This window comes from Diachasma alloeum, unplaced genomic scaffold (assembly GCF_001412515.2).
Source record: "Diachasma alloeum isolate Michigan unplaced genomic scaffold, Dall2.0 Dall_scaffold_00183, whole genome shotgun sequence".
Lineage (NCBI taxonomy): Eukaryota > Metazoa > Arthropoda > Insecta > Hymenoptera > Braconidae > Diachasma > Diachasma alloeum.
The window spans coordinates 322968-341390 of record NW_021680349.1 but is presented as its reverse complement, the minus strand read 5'-3'; the positions used below and the strand labels follow the sequence as shown (position 1 = coordinate 341390).

General features: G+C 38.6%; 1 protein-coding gene across 1 annotated transcript in view; it reads left to right on the top strand.

Moving 5' to 3' along the window:
• The window catches only part of LOC107046645 (gamma-aminobutyric acid receptor subunit beta), a 168407-nt gene that overhangs the window by 77378 nt on the left and 72606 nt on the right, over positions 1–18423 (top strand). The window contains exon 3 of the mRNA XM_015269304.1: positions 6199–6266. Within this exon, the coding sequence (XP_015124790.1) occupies positions 6199–6266 (68 nt within the window). The remainder of the gene's footprint in view (positions 1–6198; positions 6267–18423) is intronic.

The window sequence follows — 18423 nt, the reverse complement described above, 5'->3', positions numbered from 1 at the left end:
TCACCTCCGAGGGTTTCATTGGCATCAGGGGGTCAATAAATACAGAATCAACGTTCACTATTTTTTATTTAAACACCGCCTGCAAACGGGGAGATGAGGGTGGCTAAAATATATTCTGCAACCCTGTCTCCTCGTTGGCTACAAATTTCAACCCTCCGCATACATGCCTTCCCCTTCACTCGCTCGTAAAATCACGCGTTCTCGGTAGCATCGAGGAGGACTTCTCAGGACCGAAAAGAACTGAGGATTCGAATGGTCTCTGGAAAAGTACGTCGCAGAACTGATTAGGACTTACCAGATCCATCTAGGTCTGGAGAGATCTTGAAAGACCTGTGTACGTCCAATCAGAACCAAATCCTCGACTCGGGGAATCGAATCATGGTTATGTTGACAGGGGACCTTGAAAAGACAGACAATTTTGGATCTTACTTTCAGTGCAACAAAAATCAATATTATTAGGATGAGAAGAACGAGTAGTTTATATGTCTCGAAGGAAGACTGCTTCTCATTTTCTTCACCTCTGAAATCCTCCAGAACAAAGTAGACAAATGGTACAATTTGAGGATGACGACGTAAGGGGCGAAATTGTCATATCACAACTCGTTCTATTAACAATAAAAAAATCGTTCTATTGGGAGCAATTTTGTAGAATATCGGAGATAAAAACCACTTGAGGAAGTAACTCAAAAAAGAGGATCTGCTTTGGCCTGCTCGCAGAGGAAATTTCCATCAGCCGAATATGAAGAGATTAATGCGATTTCATATTCAACTAGCATCGACCAGTTTCATGCAATCCAGAAGGTATAGAAAAAATACGAACATTTTATCGGGGCCAGTGACATAGACTAATAAGCGGCTCCACCCTGCAATTCCTCCCTCATAAATCAACCCACTGTCATCAACTCTGCAACCTCGAAGATCGAAACCAGACCAAAGAACCCGAACTGTCGAATCAACCCTAAATTCCCAACCACCAGAATTCCCCAATCCCTCTTCATCTACTGTCCCTACACATAAAATTTCCATTCCAAAAACACGGTTAAATTAATACACTTCCATTGTCCGCCAAAATTGGACCATGCTGTGTACTCCAAAAGGTACCGAGAAAATATTGGCGTTTGAATCGAACAACAATGCAAATGAAAAAAATTCCCTCCACTCCGGCCAAAATAGACACCGGTGTACACGGGCAAAAATTAAATACACCCCGTTACAAATATCAATCAGACTACAATAACTATCGCCACGTATTGCCGAAGTAGTAAAACACTGGGCGCGACCCCGTTATAAACGGCCCGATATGTGCATGGGCCTGGGATATGCTCTCTCGCACCAGCAATATCGTGAAATACGGGTCCCTGGTGGGGTGTTCGTCACGTATGGGTTGGAGGCAACGTGGAAAACCAGGTTGTGAGGGGGTTGGGGGGGGGAGGGGTTCAGTTGGGCTGGGCTGAAGAGGATGAGGGTTAAAACGGAGATGTATCGCATAGTGAGAGAGGCAGTAAGGTGTTAAGGGAAATGTTGTTTATGACACAAACTTTGCGCGCCCGAGAGTATGGGTTGTGGATAAACTAAGTTTATCACGTTTTCGTAATGATGTGTAATGTCAGAAAAGTTGCGCCAGCAACGAGAATAACTCGACATCTATCAAGAGGGGGAGGTGGATGAGAATAGGCAGGGGAGGCGGGGAGGGGTTAACTTTTCGAATGTAATTAGCTGTCAATAATTTCCAATGAAATTTTCAGTTGGTTTAAATTAATACACGGGGTGACGAGAGGTGGGTGGAAATTGTGTTCAAAGTCTCGGCAGTGTTTTAGTCACTCCCCACAGCCAGCTGTCTAATATTTAACATGACAAAACATTGGACAATGAATACCACTGGAATTAATTAAATTCTGATGAACATAGGCTCGTGTTATTCCAAGTATTTATACCTCGTATATCGGGAATTGTTTTCATGGTAATGGCTGATGGCTAGCTGTGCACATAGATAACTACACGTTCAATAACATGAGAAAGGAAATTATATAGACCAGGTCTACCTGATTCACGTCAGATTAATATTAGTTTACGAATTCGACGTATTTACAGTGAAATGTCCGCCAACACTTTCAGCGATCCATTCTCTTCAACGTTTATAACGATATCAGTCATTCGCATCTTATGTAATGAAATTTTTATCAGAGTACTTTGATAATTGCGGGTATCAATTTTGTTGGAAAAAAAAGATAATGAAAATAAGTTATTTGACAATTTTATTCGTAGCCCATTCTCTGCTTTGGTCTCTTCGGCCTACTTGGGCCGACTCAGCTATACTAACCTTCATTTCAGGTCCTCCTGTCGAGGTGGGCGTCACCATGTACGTCTTGAGTATCAGCTCGCTATCAGAAGTCAAAATGGTACTAATTTAGGTCTTAACAAGTTTCATTCAAACAAAGCTGAATCAGTTATTATAATTCTCAATTAATGTCATCCGATTCGTTAAAAGTCACCAGAATAATTTTCCCGCTACATGAATCACCCCCAACCCCCCCTTTCGCCCTCAATCTTTATTATATCTTTTCACATCCAAATGATACCACCCAGATACCACCCCCCGCCCTTTTTTTTCAAGTAAATTCATTCTTAGATATATCTTTTTCACGTTATGGAAATCCATGCAAATGACATTCAGTATTTTTTATTCTCATGGACTTTGTTGTGGCTCTAAAAGTCATCAATTTTACCACCGAAAAAATCCTCAAAAACCCCTTCGCTGCGAGCGCAATAAATAAGACAAAAATATTTTATTATTCAGTACTTTATGTTCCTCACAAAAAACATCTCGTGATTTACAACTGAAAAAAAAACATGTCGATAAAAGTGGCCAAAAAAATATTACACTGGACGTGTATGTCTATAATTCTACAAAATATCGACGCGTGTCGACGATCTATACCCAGAGTCACGGGAGCGATTTTACGGGAGAGGTCGGGGAGTTAATTACACCGGGACGCGCCACGTCGAACGCTCGAGAGGGGAACATTCGTCACCGTTGGGACGATTGCAACGCCGGATGTGGGCAGCAGCGATAAAGGAGGGGAGGGGGAAGGTGGGGGCTGTTGGTGGTCACGTCGAGTGGAAGAGCAAGTGGGTGAAACAGTTTAATCGAGAGGACTCAAAGTGCAGCGGGAGAGGGAGAGAATTGGCCGTGAGACAGTGGTGGCGAGGGGGGAAATTCAATGTATACACACGGAATTTCATCCGTCTCTTCCGTCGGGTTTAAAGGCAAAAGCCGAGTGTCCGTCCGCAAAATTAGTCCCATCGCTCCCGTGATTCCCTCGACTCGACATCGCCGTCGATCTTAATTCAATATCCCGCCGTGCCACCTTCAACCCCTTACACACGACTATTCGATCTCCACAGTTTTCGTCATGACCTTTAGAGCCACACAAAGTCTCCGAGGTAATTTAATTTGCCCGTTTAAATATATATATTTCAATCGATTCATTACCGTAAAATTCAACTCGAGTTTTCTTTTTTCGTTTTTATCACGTTTTTCTTCTTACTCTTCTCCCCTGCCCCCCCCCCCTTCCCCGGGATTCAAGACTGTTTAGATGACACACACTGGCACTGAGATGAATTTATTATTTATCAGTAGATGAATTTTAACTGTATTATTTTATTTACTTAAAAAAAATCATGCCCTAAGAATAAATATTCGCACCTTCTTTTACAAAATCAATCACAGGGCGTTGAATTATTATTGAATATTCTCTATTTACACTTTAAATATAAGTTAATGTGGTGCGTCCCTTAGTACATTTTAGAATATAACGTGTATGTCGTTTAGACACCGGCATGCATTTTTTATATTTACAATTTCAATATTAACAATTCAAGTTTAAAGATTTTTTACAATATTATATATTCACGTATTAAAATTAAGAATCTCAGCGAAGTTCGATGTACATACTTGTCATATCCCTGATCGCGTCTGCCAGTAACCAGAAGCAGCACCTACCCTCGCTACCTCAAAAAAAAATTGCCACACTGATCCACGAGAGTGGAAGAAATGTTCAGAAACGAGACGACTAGCGTCTCCTAGTGATCCCGCGTTTGATGAGATTAATTCCACACATTTATGAATATTATGCCGTATATGCCACGAGCGAAACTTGTTCCTTTCAGCCGCAACACGTCTTTTATTATCCCCTCCCTGTTTTTTTCTCGCTTTTTTTTCTTTTTTGCTGTCTCCTCAGCCTCCATTCTACCCGACAAAATTGCTCAAACTTGCCGCAAACTTTCGTGATTAGTTTGCGCTCGTAATTTTGCGTGGTCGGTTGTACACACGCCCTCTATCGTTCTCGCTTAATATTTTTCCCCCCTCCCCCTGCTCCTGGCCGTCCTCCTCCTGTGCCCAGTGTTTCCCCAGCTACAACGTTCCAGTTTTGCTGAAGTCGAGTTACGCTCGCGGCATATACCAACCCATATATACATAGGTTACATGCCATCCCATTAGATGCTAGCTGCTATGCCGCGGCTGCTGAGATGGGCTGCCCGCTGCCAGCACTGATAATCTTCACTGGCCCCTTCCGGTTAACCCCACCCACCCCCATTCTATATATTTTTTTTTTCCATACGACCCACGACATAAACACACATACACGACATACACGCGAATTGTATATAACACGCATTCATGTGAACAAATGTGAGAGGAGTTTGCGAAAAGAAGGAAAAGGGGGGGGAGGGACTAAACAAGAGATGGGAAAAGAAATGAGAGAAGCCTGTGACAGAATTCTAGGATTACATGTCAAAATGACATACGTAAATGTTGGCACAAACAAATTCAACACAATTATCAACGCAGTCTTCGAAAATAATCAATATTTACTTTTGGCATGAGAATTCATTTAATGAAAATTCAAAAAAAACAACAATACAGTGAATTTCATCAATGAATTGAGAACATATAAATCGGCATATTCAATAAATTGATATCAAATTACAATTGAACTAATCACAATAAAATAATAATAATAACACTTCACAGTTTCGTTTAAATTTACTCCCAAATAAATTGTATTGAATTGCAATTACACTGCTGATATTGTTTTTATCGAATGCAATTACCACTGAAATTTCAAGAAATTTCGTCATTGGAAATTCGGAAATTCATGAAAAAATCAAAGAAAACTGTCAATTTCAGTTTCATTTTTCCCTAAAAATGAAGAGAAAACCAGAAAATTCCGGTAAATATATTCTTGAATTTTCAGGACAGTGACACTGAATGCGATTTAGGTTGGAAAAAAATCATGAAATTTCAGATTTCACTAAAAATTCAATCTAATTTGGCACTGAATATTCATATTAGATTGGAAATTCAAAAGGATTAAGAAATTCTCATCTTTATGCTAAAATTCTGGAATTTTATTGAATTTTCAGTGAAACCTACAATTTCATTATCTTTTCCCGCTAAATCGTACCATGTGGAAAATGCATGTGTTAAATCTGTGTGTTGAACTTTGCGTGTGTTATTTTGACCGGTAACCAATGCCTAGAGTCATGAGACGAATCCAGTAGAAGAGGAAGGGTACTCTTTTTTCCCGTGTTCGCGACAATCTTTCAACCCTCAATTTACAATTGGTAATTCTCCAATCTCCCACGTTGAACTACCCGAGAAGAATAATCAATGTGGCTAATAAGGTAATGAGACACAATGAGACAAGAAGTCAATGAAAGATGTAATTCTTTTTGTTTCTTGTGGATTAACCTGTTTTTAGCCTGGAATAAGAGCAACGAGTCTCGTTGATTTGGTTCCGTGCAGGGTACGAGTGATTGTTATTTCAGGGGGCGCATTGACAACTCGTTCAAGCCCCTTAAACTCATCCAACCTGACGAATTAATGATAAATAAACATTCTAGATAACAACGAGCCACCCAAAAGACCTTAGGTCGATAAATGTAGTTTAGGAATTAGGAATTTAGAAAAATAGAGTGTAACGTACGTGGACCAGGATGATCGGGGGAGCGGCTTCGATTACTGTTGATGATGATGCTAAAGCCCAATAAAAAATCCTCAAATCAAAGAGACACAGAAAAGTGCCAAAAAAATGAATACATTGAAAGTTTGAAACCGAAGAAAAAGAGAAGCTTGACAAATTTGATAAAGATGAGAACGGCAGCAAGGCGCTTTGGTATTTTTGTTGATTGCAGGTCCACCCGTGGAGGTTGGCGTCACCATGTATGTCCTCAGCATCAGCTCCGTGTCCGAAGTGATGATGGTACAGTTTACCCTTTCCCGTTTAAAAGAAAAAAACATAGAAAACTTGGGCTCAATCGCTCGCTCTCACACAATCTCATCCCATATCCTTTCTCTCCACACATTCCTCCGCTGTTTTATTTCATTTTTCAACTCCACCAGCGTCACCAAGACATCCCCCTGTTTCCAGGTTATTTGTAGGCACTCCAAACTCCCCCCGCATTCCCTCTCCAACTGACGCTCCTCCATCTCCATCTCCCACGCGTCTCAATCCCTCATTTTTTCTTTAAAAATCCCCAAGAAAGGTATGATCATGCCTGACGTTGATGCTCCTCCGAGTCGTATCTCTCAAATACTCTTTGTTCCAGAAATGCTGAGGAAAACGTGTTCACAAAAATCCCCCGCCAGCGGAACAAGAATGAAAAAAATTGAATAAAAACGAAAAAGTCATTTTGAGCTTTAGCTTTCTTGGACTGCATTCCCCCGGTTTCCTCTGTGCGACCAGGAGGCAACGGAATCCCCCGAAATTTATCGCGACCTCTTTCCTCCCAACGGTATGCACCACCATTCACCCCCAATCCTCTTCGTATTTTTCCCCCTCCTCCATCGCTCCCCGCCGTCACTTTTTTTTATCTCTCCCTTCCGTTTGATTCCACCAGAACGTACGATATCAGCTTGAAAACTCACCGGCACTGTCGATCGACATCATTCGTCAGGGGAAAAAAAAAGAGAGACAGCCCATTGCGCCTCTTTGAAAGCCCACCCTTCACCAGCTCGTAACTACCCCTATTTCCTCGACCACTTTGGTCGATCCTTCATAACTGATACGTTTCCTTACAGCCACCACTGCTCCCCCTCGTACTCACTCCGAGTGTCAGGCGATACTGTCCAAAAATCCTGTCGATATATCGTGTCAATTTCCTGGAGACTTTATTCTCACTTCGAATCCAGCCACTCACTTCATCGATTTCTTCCATAAATCATTTACTCCCGCATTTTCACTGGCATTTTTTTCAGCGAGAATTTCGGTATCAATCAGCGTCATGATCACACCTCTCTTTCACTCCTGAATACTGTCCAAAGTGATATTCCATCCGTTTGTTAAAACCCTCACCCCTCGGCATTTCTGTCCACAACGAGCGACATCTATCGAGCGATAAAGACCTCAATAGATTCAAATCCCTTTCTCTTTCCCAAATTCCTTTCATCCCCTTTGCCATCATCCTTTTGTGTCTCTGTATGCGAGCAAGTTTTTCGCCCCCTCTCCCTCCACCCGCGAAATAGAAGAAAGGACTGAGATAAATATCAGATAGCTCTTGAATTTCACCTCATCGAACAAATAGTTGATAACAAAAGATTCGGAAAAACTTGCTGGCCGTACAGAGAGACAAACAGAAATAATCTGTGTTGGCAGAAGGAGATTTCAACTTTTTTGACAAAATAAATATCTCACTGGCGTTTTTTAAACTAACAATTTTTAGCTCGTCACGGCTGTATGGTTGGCTGAACTGTTAAAAGGGAACCTTGTTACGTTCCGCAGTCTTCGCAATGAATCTGATATATTACATTAATATTGTACACTTAATTATGATTGAATTTTATTGACGATTGCAGTGTGTTACGTTGCATGGCCCAACTCCATGTGGCACTTGAGTCAAGAGAACGAGTTCGTTCGGATTGTTCAGGAGTTTAATAGGGGATATTGAATTAATCGGGGGGTTATCAGAGAATCGAGTCACTGATGCACATTTATTGGAAGATTTGTTTATTGTCGACGAAGCTACATGGAAAATAAATATACATGAATTGAGTATAAAATATACTTGATTTAAGTGTATTATCTATCAGGATACATGGAGAAAAAAGTTGGAGAAAAATTACGAAATAAGTCAAGTAATCGCGGAGCAGAATCCGATGTTTTTCATCCGATATTGCAGTAAAAAGTACGAGACGAATAGTGAAAAACTAAATATGTGGATAATTTGCGTAGAAATTGGAAAATTTACTGTTTATTCCAGCAAAAATTATGCTGGATATTGTGTAATCATCCATGTGTAGGAACTTTTCTGTGAGGGAGAATGATTTTCTTTACCGAATGCGGACTAAATGTATTTTTTATTCAATTACAATTTTTCTCCACGATTACCTCTCATACAGTAAAATTTGCCACGATTTTCTAGATAATGTTTATCCAACTTTTGTCTCCGTGTTGTGACAAAATCTACTACGGGGCCATTCAAATATTACAGGGAGAGACATTTTTTCTAGAGAAATTCTAGTGTGAGTACTGAAAAAAATCACAATCCACCGGTTGTGAAAAATTCTAGTGCTGTTAAGATAAAATTTCTCAGGATTTCTGGGGATTTCTGGGAAATTTTCACAGAAATACGGGGAAAAATTCACGTTTTCCTAAATAAAATTTCCAGTGCCAGCACTGGAATTTTTTCCTGGCCGTCACTTTGCGCCTCTTTTACCGTGCTAGCACTAAAATTTTTCTAAAAAATTTTTTTCCGTGTACGTCACACGTTCTCTGGACCTTCTAGACACCCTCCTCTCTCCCCCCTGCCCCCCCCCCTGATTATGGGGAAGTTTATAGTTTTTTCCAAAAATCGTAGTTGCAAAATGAGAATAATAAAAAAATGCAAAGGATTAGGTGAACAATTAAAGTTTCATACCATGGTCTTCGAACATTTCGTAATGTATTTAATCGTTATCATCACGGCATTCCAAAATTCCTCTTCGTGATTTTTTCGGCCCAAAGATTCACGGACTATCCGGATAGTTTAGAGAACTGGTAAAACATCTGTTTTTTTATGTAACGAAGAAGTGGAAAAGATTGCATTTACGATGTCCTCAATTAAAAATGAGAAAACAAATAGAGTCTACATTACAACCTCATCAACCCCCTCCTCCCGTCATCACAAAATGTCACAAACTGCAAAGCTCCCTCCCCCACAAATCAAGTGACGTATTATTTGAACGGCTCCTATGATTTGAATTGAATAAACTTTATCTGAATCAAGTGAAATTGATGAAAGGATTTATTTAAATTACTCCCATGCAGCTGTCATTCAAACTTAAATATTGTATTCATTTGTTTTTTTATTCACATCAAATGAATATTTTTGTGAATATGAGTGGAAGTTTCCTTAATCTACTTAAAGTCTATGAGTTAGAAACGGAACCATTTTGAACGGAGAGGAGAGAGAAATTATTAACGTGCATAATCCTGAATTTGGGTCAAATAAATCTTTTATTCGATTTTAGCAGACGATTTATTCGGACTGAGTAAATTATTCATGCCATATGATGTGAACATTTTCACGGAAATAAATATACGAAGAAATGATGGGAATGAGTTTATTCACTCCCATCAGAAATGATGTTGAAATGAGTAGAAAAATACCAAATAAAGATTTTCATTCAATTCAAATATGTCACTCCTCTGAGTGTATCAACCGGACTGTGTATTATAAATCCACCTTTGTCGAGGATTAATCAACGAATATCTTCGTTGAAATTTGCAGCATTTACAATAACTAAATTCTTCCGTCAGAGAAATGACGCATTCAAATAATATATAACTCTGTTTAAAAGGTCCTATTCATTTCAATGATGAAATTTCATTTGATTTATTATTCATTTCATATGAATACAAACATAAATGATAATCAAATTTAAATTTTTTAAATTTTCTATTACGAGCTATTTGAATAGTCCCATTTATTTAATTCTAATAAAGTCAACTTAATTCAAACAAACTGTTGTCTCTGGATGTACCATTCATTGGACACAAGTTTCCCACTTCTGTCTGGATATTTCATAACTTCATCCCCAATACCAACTTCATCCCCGACATTTCAGTATTTACCGTCAATGCAATATTCCTTTAATGGGAAACTTCAGCTATTGAACATTGGACAATCGATTAAAATTGAATGAATCCAACGGTTCGCGTCTATTGACTCTCCAGTGGACTGGAGAAACTTCCGGGGGACCGTACGACCCCCCTCCTCCCTATTTTTTTGATCCTCAGACACAACTTATTTCCCGGAATTTAGGTATTTACCGACAATACGTTTATTTTATGGGAAACTTTAGCTGTTGAACATTAGACAATCGGGAGAGATTTAATAGAGGAAATGGTTCTCGTCTATTGACTCTCCAGTGCAATGGAGAAACTTCGGGGGATCATCCCCCTTCTCCCTCCTGTATTCTTCATCCCCAAAAACCAACTTCATTCGCGGAATTTCGGTATTTACTGTCGATGCAATGTCCATTTTATGGGGAGCTTCAACCGTTGAATATTGGAGAGCCGATTAAGATTGAAATAATCTAATGGTTCTCGTGTATTGATTCTCCAGGGGATCATCGATTCCTCCTCCCTCCGTTTTTTTCCATCCCCAATATCAATTTCATCTCTGGAATTTCGGTATTTACCATTAAAACAATGTTTATTTTATAGAAAACTTGGACAAAGGATTAAAATTGAAAGAATCCAATGATTCTCATCTATTGATTCTCCAGGGGATCATCAAAACCCCTTCGCCCCTGCTGTTTTTTTTATCGCCAATATCAACTGTATCCCCAGAATTTTTGTATTTACCGTTAATACACTGTTTATTCTATAGAAAACTTCAGCTGTTGTCCATTAAACAATCGATTAAGATTGAATAAATCCAATGGTTCTCGTCTATTGACTCTCCAGCGAAATGGAGAAACTTGCCGGGCCCCTCGGAACCCCCTCTTCCCTCCTATTTTTTTTATCCCCAAAACCAACTTCATCCCCCAAATCTCAGTATTTTTCATCAATACACTGTTAAAAATTTCCGTCTGAATTTCCCGAGTCAAATGCCGGAAATTTTTTTCGTTTCAAGTGCCACTGAAATTTCAGGAAATCTTGTCCTTGAAAAATCAAATATTCCGTTGATTTTCTGTTCAAATGATCTACAAATCAGTGAAATACTGGATTTTTCTGTCCAATTATTCTGTAAAAATTCAGAAAATCTTGAAAATTCGGAGAAAAATTGGAAATTTATGTCATTTTGTTTCTGAATATTCATGTTCCACTGAAAACTCAATTAAATTGTGAAATTTCCATCTCATTACCAGTGAAAACTCATGAATTTCCGTGACTTCTACTCAAAACTTGATATTTCCTAACCATTTTTCCCTAAATCCAATTCAATGTCACTCTCATGAGCTTTACTGTAATATCTATCATGAAATTTCAAAAAATGTCCAATAGTGTTCAATTTTCATTGTATGGAAAACTTCAGCTGTTGAGCTTAAGATTGAATAAATCGAATGGTTCTCCTCTATTGACTCTGCAGTGGCGCGAGAGACTTGCCGGACTCATTAGAACCCCCTCCTCCCGCCCTTTTGTTCCATCAGCAAAACCAACATCATCCCCGGAATTTCGGTATTTATCCTCCATACAATGTTCATTTTATGGAAAACTTCAGCTGTTGAACATTTGACAACCAATTAAGATTGACTAAATCCAACGATTCTCGTCTATTGACTCTCCAATCGAACGGAGAAACTTCCGGGGGACCATCAGAACCCCCTCCTCCCTTCGGTTTTTTCATTCCACCAGCACTACCTCATCGATGCCAAAGTCTTCCAGATGAGAATGGGGAATGAGAAGCGTTTGAACACAAAACGCTCGAGGGAGCTGCAGGCAACGAGACGAGAACACGATAGTGGCTTGGAAAGTCTTGAAACTCGAGGCCTTCTGTTCGTGTATATACACACACCCCTTGAGGCACAACCCCCCCCCCCTCTTTCATTTCTGAAGCACTCTAACGAGCCAAACCTCTAATGGAAATCCGTTACGTTGGCTTGGACCGGAAGTCGAAGATAATTTCTCGAGTCTTGGCACCAGGACTGAATTTCATTAGGGAATGTCCAACTTTGGACCCGTACCTCGGTTATTTCTGGACAGTATTCCGCTTTTGGACACTTTTTTAAAGTACGTGTTGAGTGGGATGGGCTCGATGGATGGAGAGAAAAATAGGGTGAAATATGGGGGAGTGGGTTTTCTGGGGGTTTTACAGACGAAAACAGAAAAGTTCTTGCTGTTTCATTAGCACTGATGATCAATTGATGAGGGATAGTGAAAAGTTTCGGCGATGTGGGGGCGGACTCCATTTCTGACGCCGAAATGGGGAAAGAGAATCTTTCGAGGGGTTCGTTGTTGAGGGAAATGTGAAGTGTCGAATCCCCAAAATTTTCCACTGAAAATCAGTGACGTTTCCACTGAAATTTCAGGAAATTTTGTCGTTGACAGATCTTTTGTTCTGTTAATTTTCTCTTAATTTGCTGAGAAAATCAATGAAAACTGGATTTTTGCGCAATAATTCTGCAAACATTTGTGGAATTCAGATGAATATATTTTGAAATTTTTACTCCATTAGAAATTCCAGTGAAGTGTGAAATTTTTGTTTTATTTCTGCTTCCAATTGTTTGAATCCGCTTGAATTCTACTTTAAAATTCACAAGCTTTGTCCTTTTTAACTGCATTAAATATCCGTGATACTCAAATTTTTCCTTAACAGTGTACGTAATTACAAGAGATGCATCGTTGAATAATAATTGAAATTTTATAATCAGTTTACCAGTAATTTATAGGAGCGTGACATTGAACTCAATTGAGGGGGAAAAAGGTTATAAAATTTCAAAATTCAGATAGAATTCAAGTGAATTTCAATAGTTTCAAGCAGAAATGTGATGCAAATTTTACATCTCACTGGAATTTCGAGTCAAACATGACCTGCAATTTCGCTTAATTTTCAATTAAAAAATCTGTTGACCAGAATATTCCCCTTTTTACCGAGTCTGGACTCAATAATTGGCCTGAGGTTTATAATTTTGATATTCTCGATCGATTTTCTCGTCAAATTATGAAGAAAAACCAACGCAATATGTGATTTTTACTGAAATTTCACTGGAAATATCACAAAATCCAGACAAAAACTCCTCACTATTTATGATGATGTGCATCAAAATATATAAAGTTATAATAATACCAATATCCAGCGATATTTGAAATTACTCAAACCTTGACTCGAGTTCCACTGGCCACTGATAAAAGTATTACCATGTATACTACGACTATTTTTGTATATTCTAGGTTTAGTATAATACTGTGTACAACGTTGAGAACAAAACCTGTAGCATTCGACTGACGCTCCGGTTTGTACATTCAGATTCAGACCCTCAGCCGAAAAATTGAGTAACCGAATCAAAATTTAGAAAAACCCTCATCTCTACTTCGTTCATTCTCCCCCTGGACTGTCCAAATTTCAAAATATTGAACGTTTCAAACCCATGGGTGGGACTAGAAATAAAAAAAATTGGCGACTAAATAACCCGAATCCTCGAGGGATGTTCTCTCTATGCCATGCGATATGTGTTGGCACGACACCTCGAAAGTACGAACGTTTGGAACTGAATGTACGAGACTGGACCCCAGGTGTTGAGCCCTGTGCGGAAACCAAATCAAGTCGACACTGTCACCTGGAACGTGACTCGCGGTATTCATTGTTCAAAAAAACTGATGAAAAAAAATGATAATCCCGTCCCCAAGTGGTCCCCATCCAACCGAGAATCCCCCAAAATTTAATCTTTGACTCCTTGCATGTCCACGATCAACGAATTAAAAGCCTCTATTCCGTTGATTGTTGGCAGTAAACCAGAGTTGAATAACAAACAAAAAAAAAATAAAGTAAATTGTGATGAGAAAATTGCGTCCGACACACGGGGGCTCCCGAGGAACGCAAGTGAATACATTTAAAACGTTTTTCAACAGCCAAAAGATGCCTCGAAGAGTGACTCGGGTTGATGGATAAAATGAATTTAAAAAATGAATGATCAAAGACTGAATAAAACGACAGAAAGTCGAGATGCTACGAACGGATAATATTGTCAGTGTGTGTGCAGTGCGCTTCTGATCGCCGCCCGCGTCATGTATATGCTTGAATCTGATATTTGTGTACAAAATGTATGTTGACATCGTGATAATCGGGGAAGAACGTTCGGAGTGTGGAGATTAATTGAACTGTGATTATCACGAGTGCCGAACGACTTCTCAGTGGGCTTTTGACACATTTTCAAAACACAACATTTTGAGATTAATATTACACGGCTCATTAGAATGCTTTTTACGCTTTGTTGATACGTGAGGTGCTTGGTGTTGCTTTTGTTGCTTAGTTGTGCTTGTTTGCCTGATGTCCCACCGCATACCTCACCCTGAATAGCGTTAACAAGAATATTGATAGAAATTTTTCACCTCGAAAAGCATCACTGATTATAATTATGAGTAATAGTTGTAATATATCAATATTTTGTCATATTAAGAGGCCTCGGAAGTAGAAAAACTACTCAAAATGCGGGGATATTCTCAAACAAAGAAGGATGAAAAAATCTAAAAGATATTTTGAAACATTTGTTCTTTTTCTAGGAAGTGCGTGAAGCGATTCAAAGGTGACATGGAGAGAATAAATAATTTTGAGAATTAAAAAATACGAGGCGATTGACCCATCGAGCGAGCGTTATTTCCAATTATTTATCCTCTTCAGAACATCCTGCAATCACTTCATGCAGTTTCTATAACAGGAACAAAATTTATAAACCGTCTTTCAAATTTTTTTCATCCCCCTTTAGGTGAGAATTCATGACGCAAAGTTTGCGTAACATTTTTTGTTTTTTTTACTCCTGAGGCCACCTAATAATACATAATTATATTGATAGATATTGTTTCAATTATAATTATCGGTCCATGAATGATCAGTTTATCGAACTAAACACATCTTGAATAATACACTGGTAAAAATTTTCCACTGAAATGCCAAGGAATTTTGTTTTTGAAAATTAATAATTTCATGGAAAAATCCGTGGGAGCGTAAATTCACTTTAATTATTCCAGAAAAATTCAGAAAAATCTCTTCTTGAATCCCAGATTCCTCTGAGTTTTCAGGAAATTCGTTAAAAAATTCCCGAAATTCCAAGAATTTTAAGGGAATTCCCTGAAAATTCAAGGGAATTTGGCAGTGAATATTTATTGTCATTTGAAAATCCCTGAAAATCGTAAAATTTTCGTCTTCCTGCCGCTAAAATATTGGGACTTTATTTGAATTTTCAAAGAAACTTGAAATTCCATTGACTTTTTCTCCTTAAATCTGATTCAAGGTCTTTTTTTCGGCAAACTCAGCCAATTTTTATTAACAGTGTATTCTTCTTTTATTTCAATATCCTTCCCAAATATATGAAACTCCCGTTTTATGACTTTCCTCCTCATAATATTCTTTAAACGACGGAGAGAAGTGTTTGGGTTCTCACGTGGATTTTATATCAAACCGGGAAAAATAACTTTCAGAGAGGGTAGCAGCCTCATTTTCGGGTGGGGGCGTCAAGGCTGCGGTCTTCCCGGGCCTGGCTAAAACGAGAGTGAGCTCCTGGGGAAAAGAGGAAAAATAAAAGTGAGAGGGGTCCTCACTACCAGGAAAACATCGATCTCTCTCGTCTTGTCTTTATCCCGTTTAGCTCGTTGGGTTCTCCTCAGAACACACGTACAGAATACTTACACACGATTGGGATGAAACTGGGGTCTCCATACCCTTCGATCCCCACCACCACTTTTTCTGTAGTCTTTTCTCGGCGCTTTTTGCGTATTTACAGAGCATTAGTCGTACTGTTATTTTCCTCCTCGCGTTTTGTATGCTCTCAGAGGAGATTATCTGTGGACGACGCGCCTTATCTGAGGTCCTCTCGTTTTTCGACCCCAAGTTTCAGTGTTTTTCCTTCTTTTTTTTTGGAAAAACCCCGTGTTACGTGTCCCTATCTTTTATTTCTCTTTCGTGATAACAATTATTAAAAGATTTGTAGAGAAGAAACTCAGGGCAATGTCTTTTTTTGTACGGAGAAAGATTTATACTGGGAATTGCCCTTAAATTTGAGGAATTCCTACTAAGAGTTCAGTGGAAAAAGTAAGTTTTAGTCAGGTTACAATATTTTTGTGGAATTTTCACATTTGCAATTTTCATGCCCGATTACTTATTTAGAATTGAATCAACGAATTGTAGAATTGAAGTAGCGACTGTGAATTCTCAATGTTGTGAATCTGAATTCAGTTTAGGGTTGAATTGTTCATGGAATTCGTCATTTGCTTGGGAGATTAAGGAAAATTAAATTTTTCGTTTCAAGACATCATTAATATTCCCTTGCATGTTGTTACTGACAAATGAGTTAATTTCTGAAAGATTCAATGGAGTTGCAATTTTCAATGTATTGAAACTTCAATTGAATGCGATGTTCCGTTTTCCCAGTGAGAATTTGGGAATTGAAGCTGTCAGTGGTCGCCCAGCATGAAAAACTCAATTTCCTTGCAAGACAAATGGAAAAACTATCGCTCATTTAATCTCAATTTGAATTCAAACGGACAACATTGAACATTCAAATGAAGGGATTACTCCAATCCCAGAGGGGTTTTTAACAGTGCCTGTCAGAGTAATTTTACTAACTTTGTATTCTCCGTCTAAACTAGTAGAATTCAGTAGCAAAGTGGTAAAAACGGTACAAGTCAATCTTGACTATTGATCAGTTTTCAATGAATGTCTCGGAATCTAAGGGAGTAGCAAAATTTTTGTTATAACCTTTTTTGTTGAGCCGAATGAGAGCTACAACAAATGTAATTACGAAGATTTTGCTATCTCCCTTAGATTCGGAAATATTCCTCAAAAACTCAACTGGGAGAGAAGTCAATTTAAACCGTTTTACCACTTCGCTACTGAATTCAGGGTCAAATTTTAATAGGAATTTCTCACCACAGAATTTCGTCGAAAACTCTCGTATTCACTTTCCGAATTGAAAACCGCTAAGAAATCGCTGGATTAATTTTTTACTCACTGAGGCATCGCGTTAACGATACTCCAGAGCTACAAATAATTTCACCCAAATTATTCTCAAGTTTGGTCAATTTGATTAAATAAAGTGATACTTTAGCTGTCAATGAAATATCAATAATCGCCTAGTATCAAAAATCCAATTTTCTAGCATTCTCTAGATTAATAAAAAAATCCCATTTTAATCCCATTTGGAGCCCCATTTGATCTCAATTTCAATTCCCACTGACAACACTGACAATTCAAATCCCGGGATCACTCAAATCCCAAATCTCTTCTAACACTGCGTCTCAGCGTAATTTTATCAATTTTGTTTTCTCCATCTAAACTTGAAAAATTCAATGTCAAATTTTTAATAGAAATTCCTCACCACATAAATCCTCTAAAATTCTCTTATTTACTTTCCGAATTGAAACCCGATGAGAATTTAGTGGATTAATTTCCTTGACTCACTGATGCATCGCGTTAACCCTAGTTTTGGTCACCCTTTGAGATCTTGAGACTTTGGTCACCTCCGCAGGGAATCGCGGCCGTGTTATTTAGGTCCGAGCGTTGCCGAATTCACTCTATACTGCCCGGGCGCGTTTAGCGAGAGTTCGGCAACGTCGCACAACGGGCAATTTCATTTAACATGGGAAAAAATTGCCCGTCTGTTGGACATAATTTTTTCCTTTAGGAATTGTAGATATAAATAATTTTAAAAAATATTATAATTCTCTAGACACTTGAATTGACGCATTCCAATTTTTTAGGATTTTCCGATCAGCCAGTCAATGGTAAGAAAAAAAAATCGACCTTCTGCGGCGTTTCCCTCCTATATGGTGACCAAACTAGGGTTAACGATGCTCCCGAGTTACAAATAATTTCACCCAAATTATTCTCAAGTTTGATCAATTTGTTCAAATAAAGTGATACTTTATCCATCAATTAAATATCAATAATCCCCTGGTATCAAAACCCCAATTCTAGAACTTTCTAGATTAATAAAAAAATCCCATTTGCTCTCAATTTGAATTCCCACTGACAACACTGACAATTCGAATGCCCGGATCATTCAAAACCCAAATCGTTTATTTACACTGCGTGTTACCGTAATGTTACCAATTTTGTTTTCTCCATCTAAACTCGAAGAATTCAATGTCAGATTTTAATAGAAATTTCTCACCACATAAGCCCTCTAAAATTCTCTTATTTACTTTCCGAATTGAAACCCGCTGAGGAAGAGCCTCTTTAAACGATAACTTACCGACTCCCCCCCCCCCCCCCCCCCCCCCC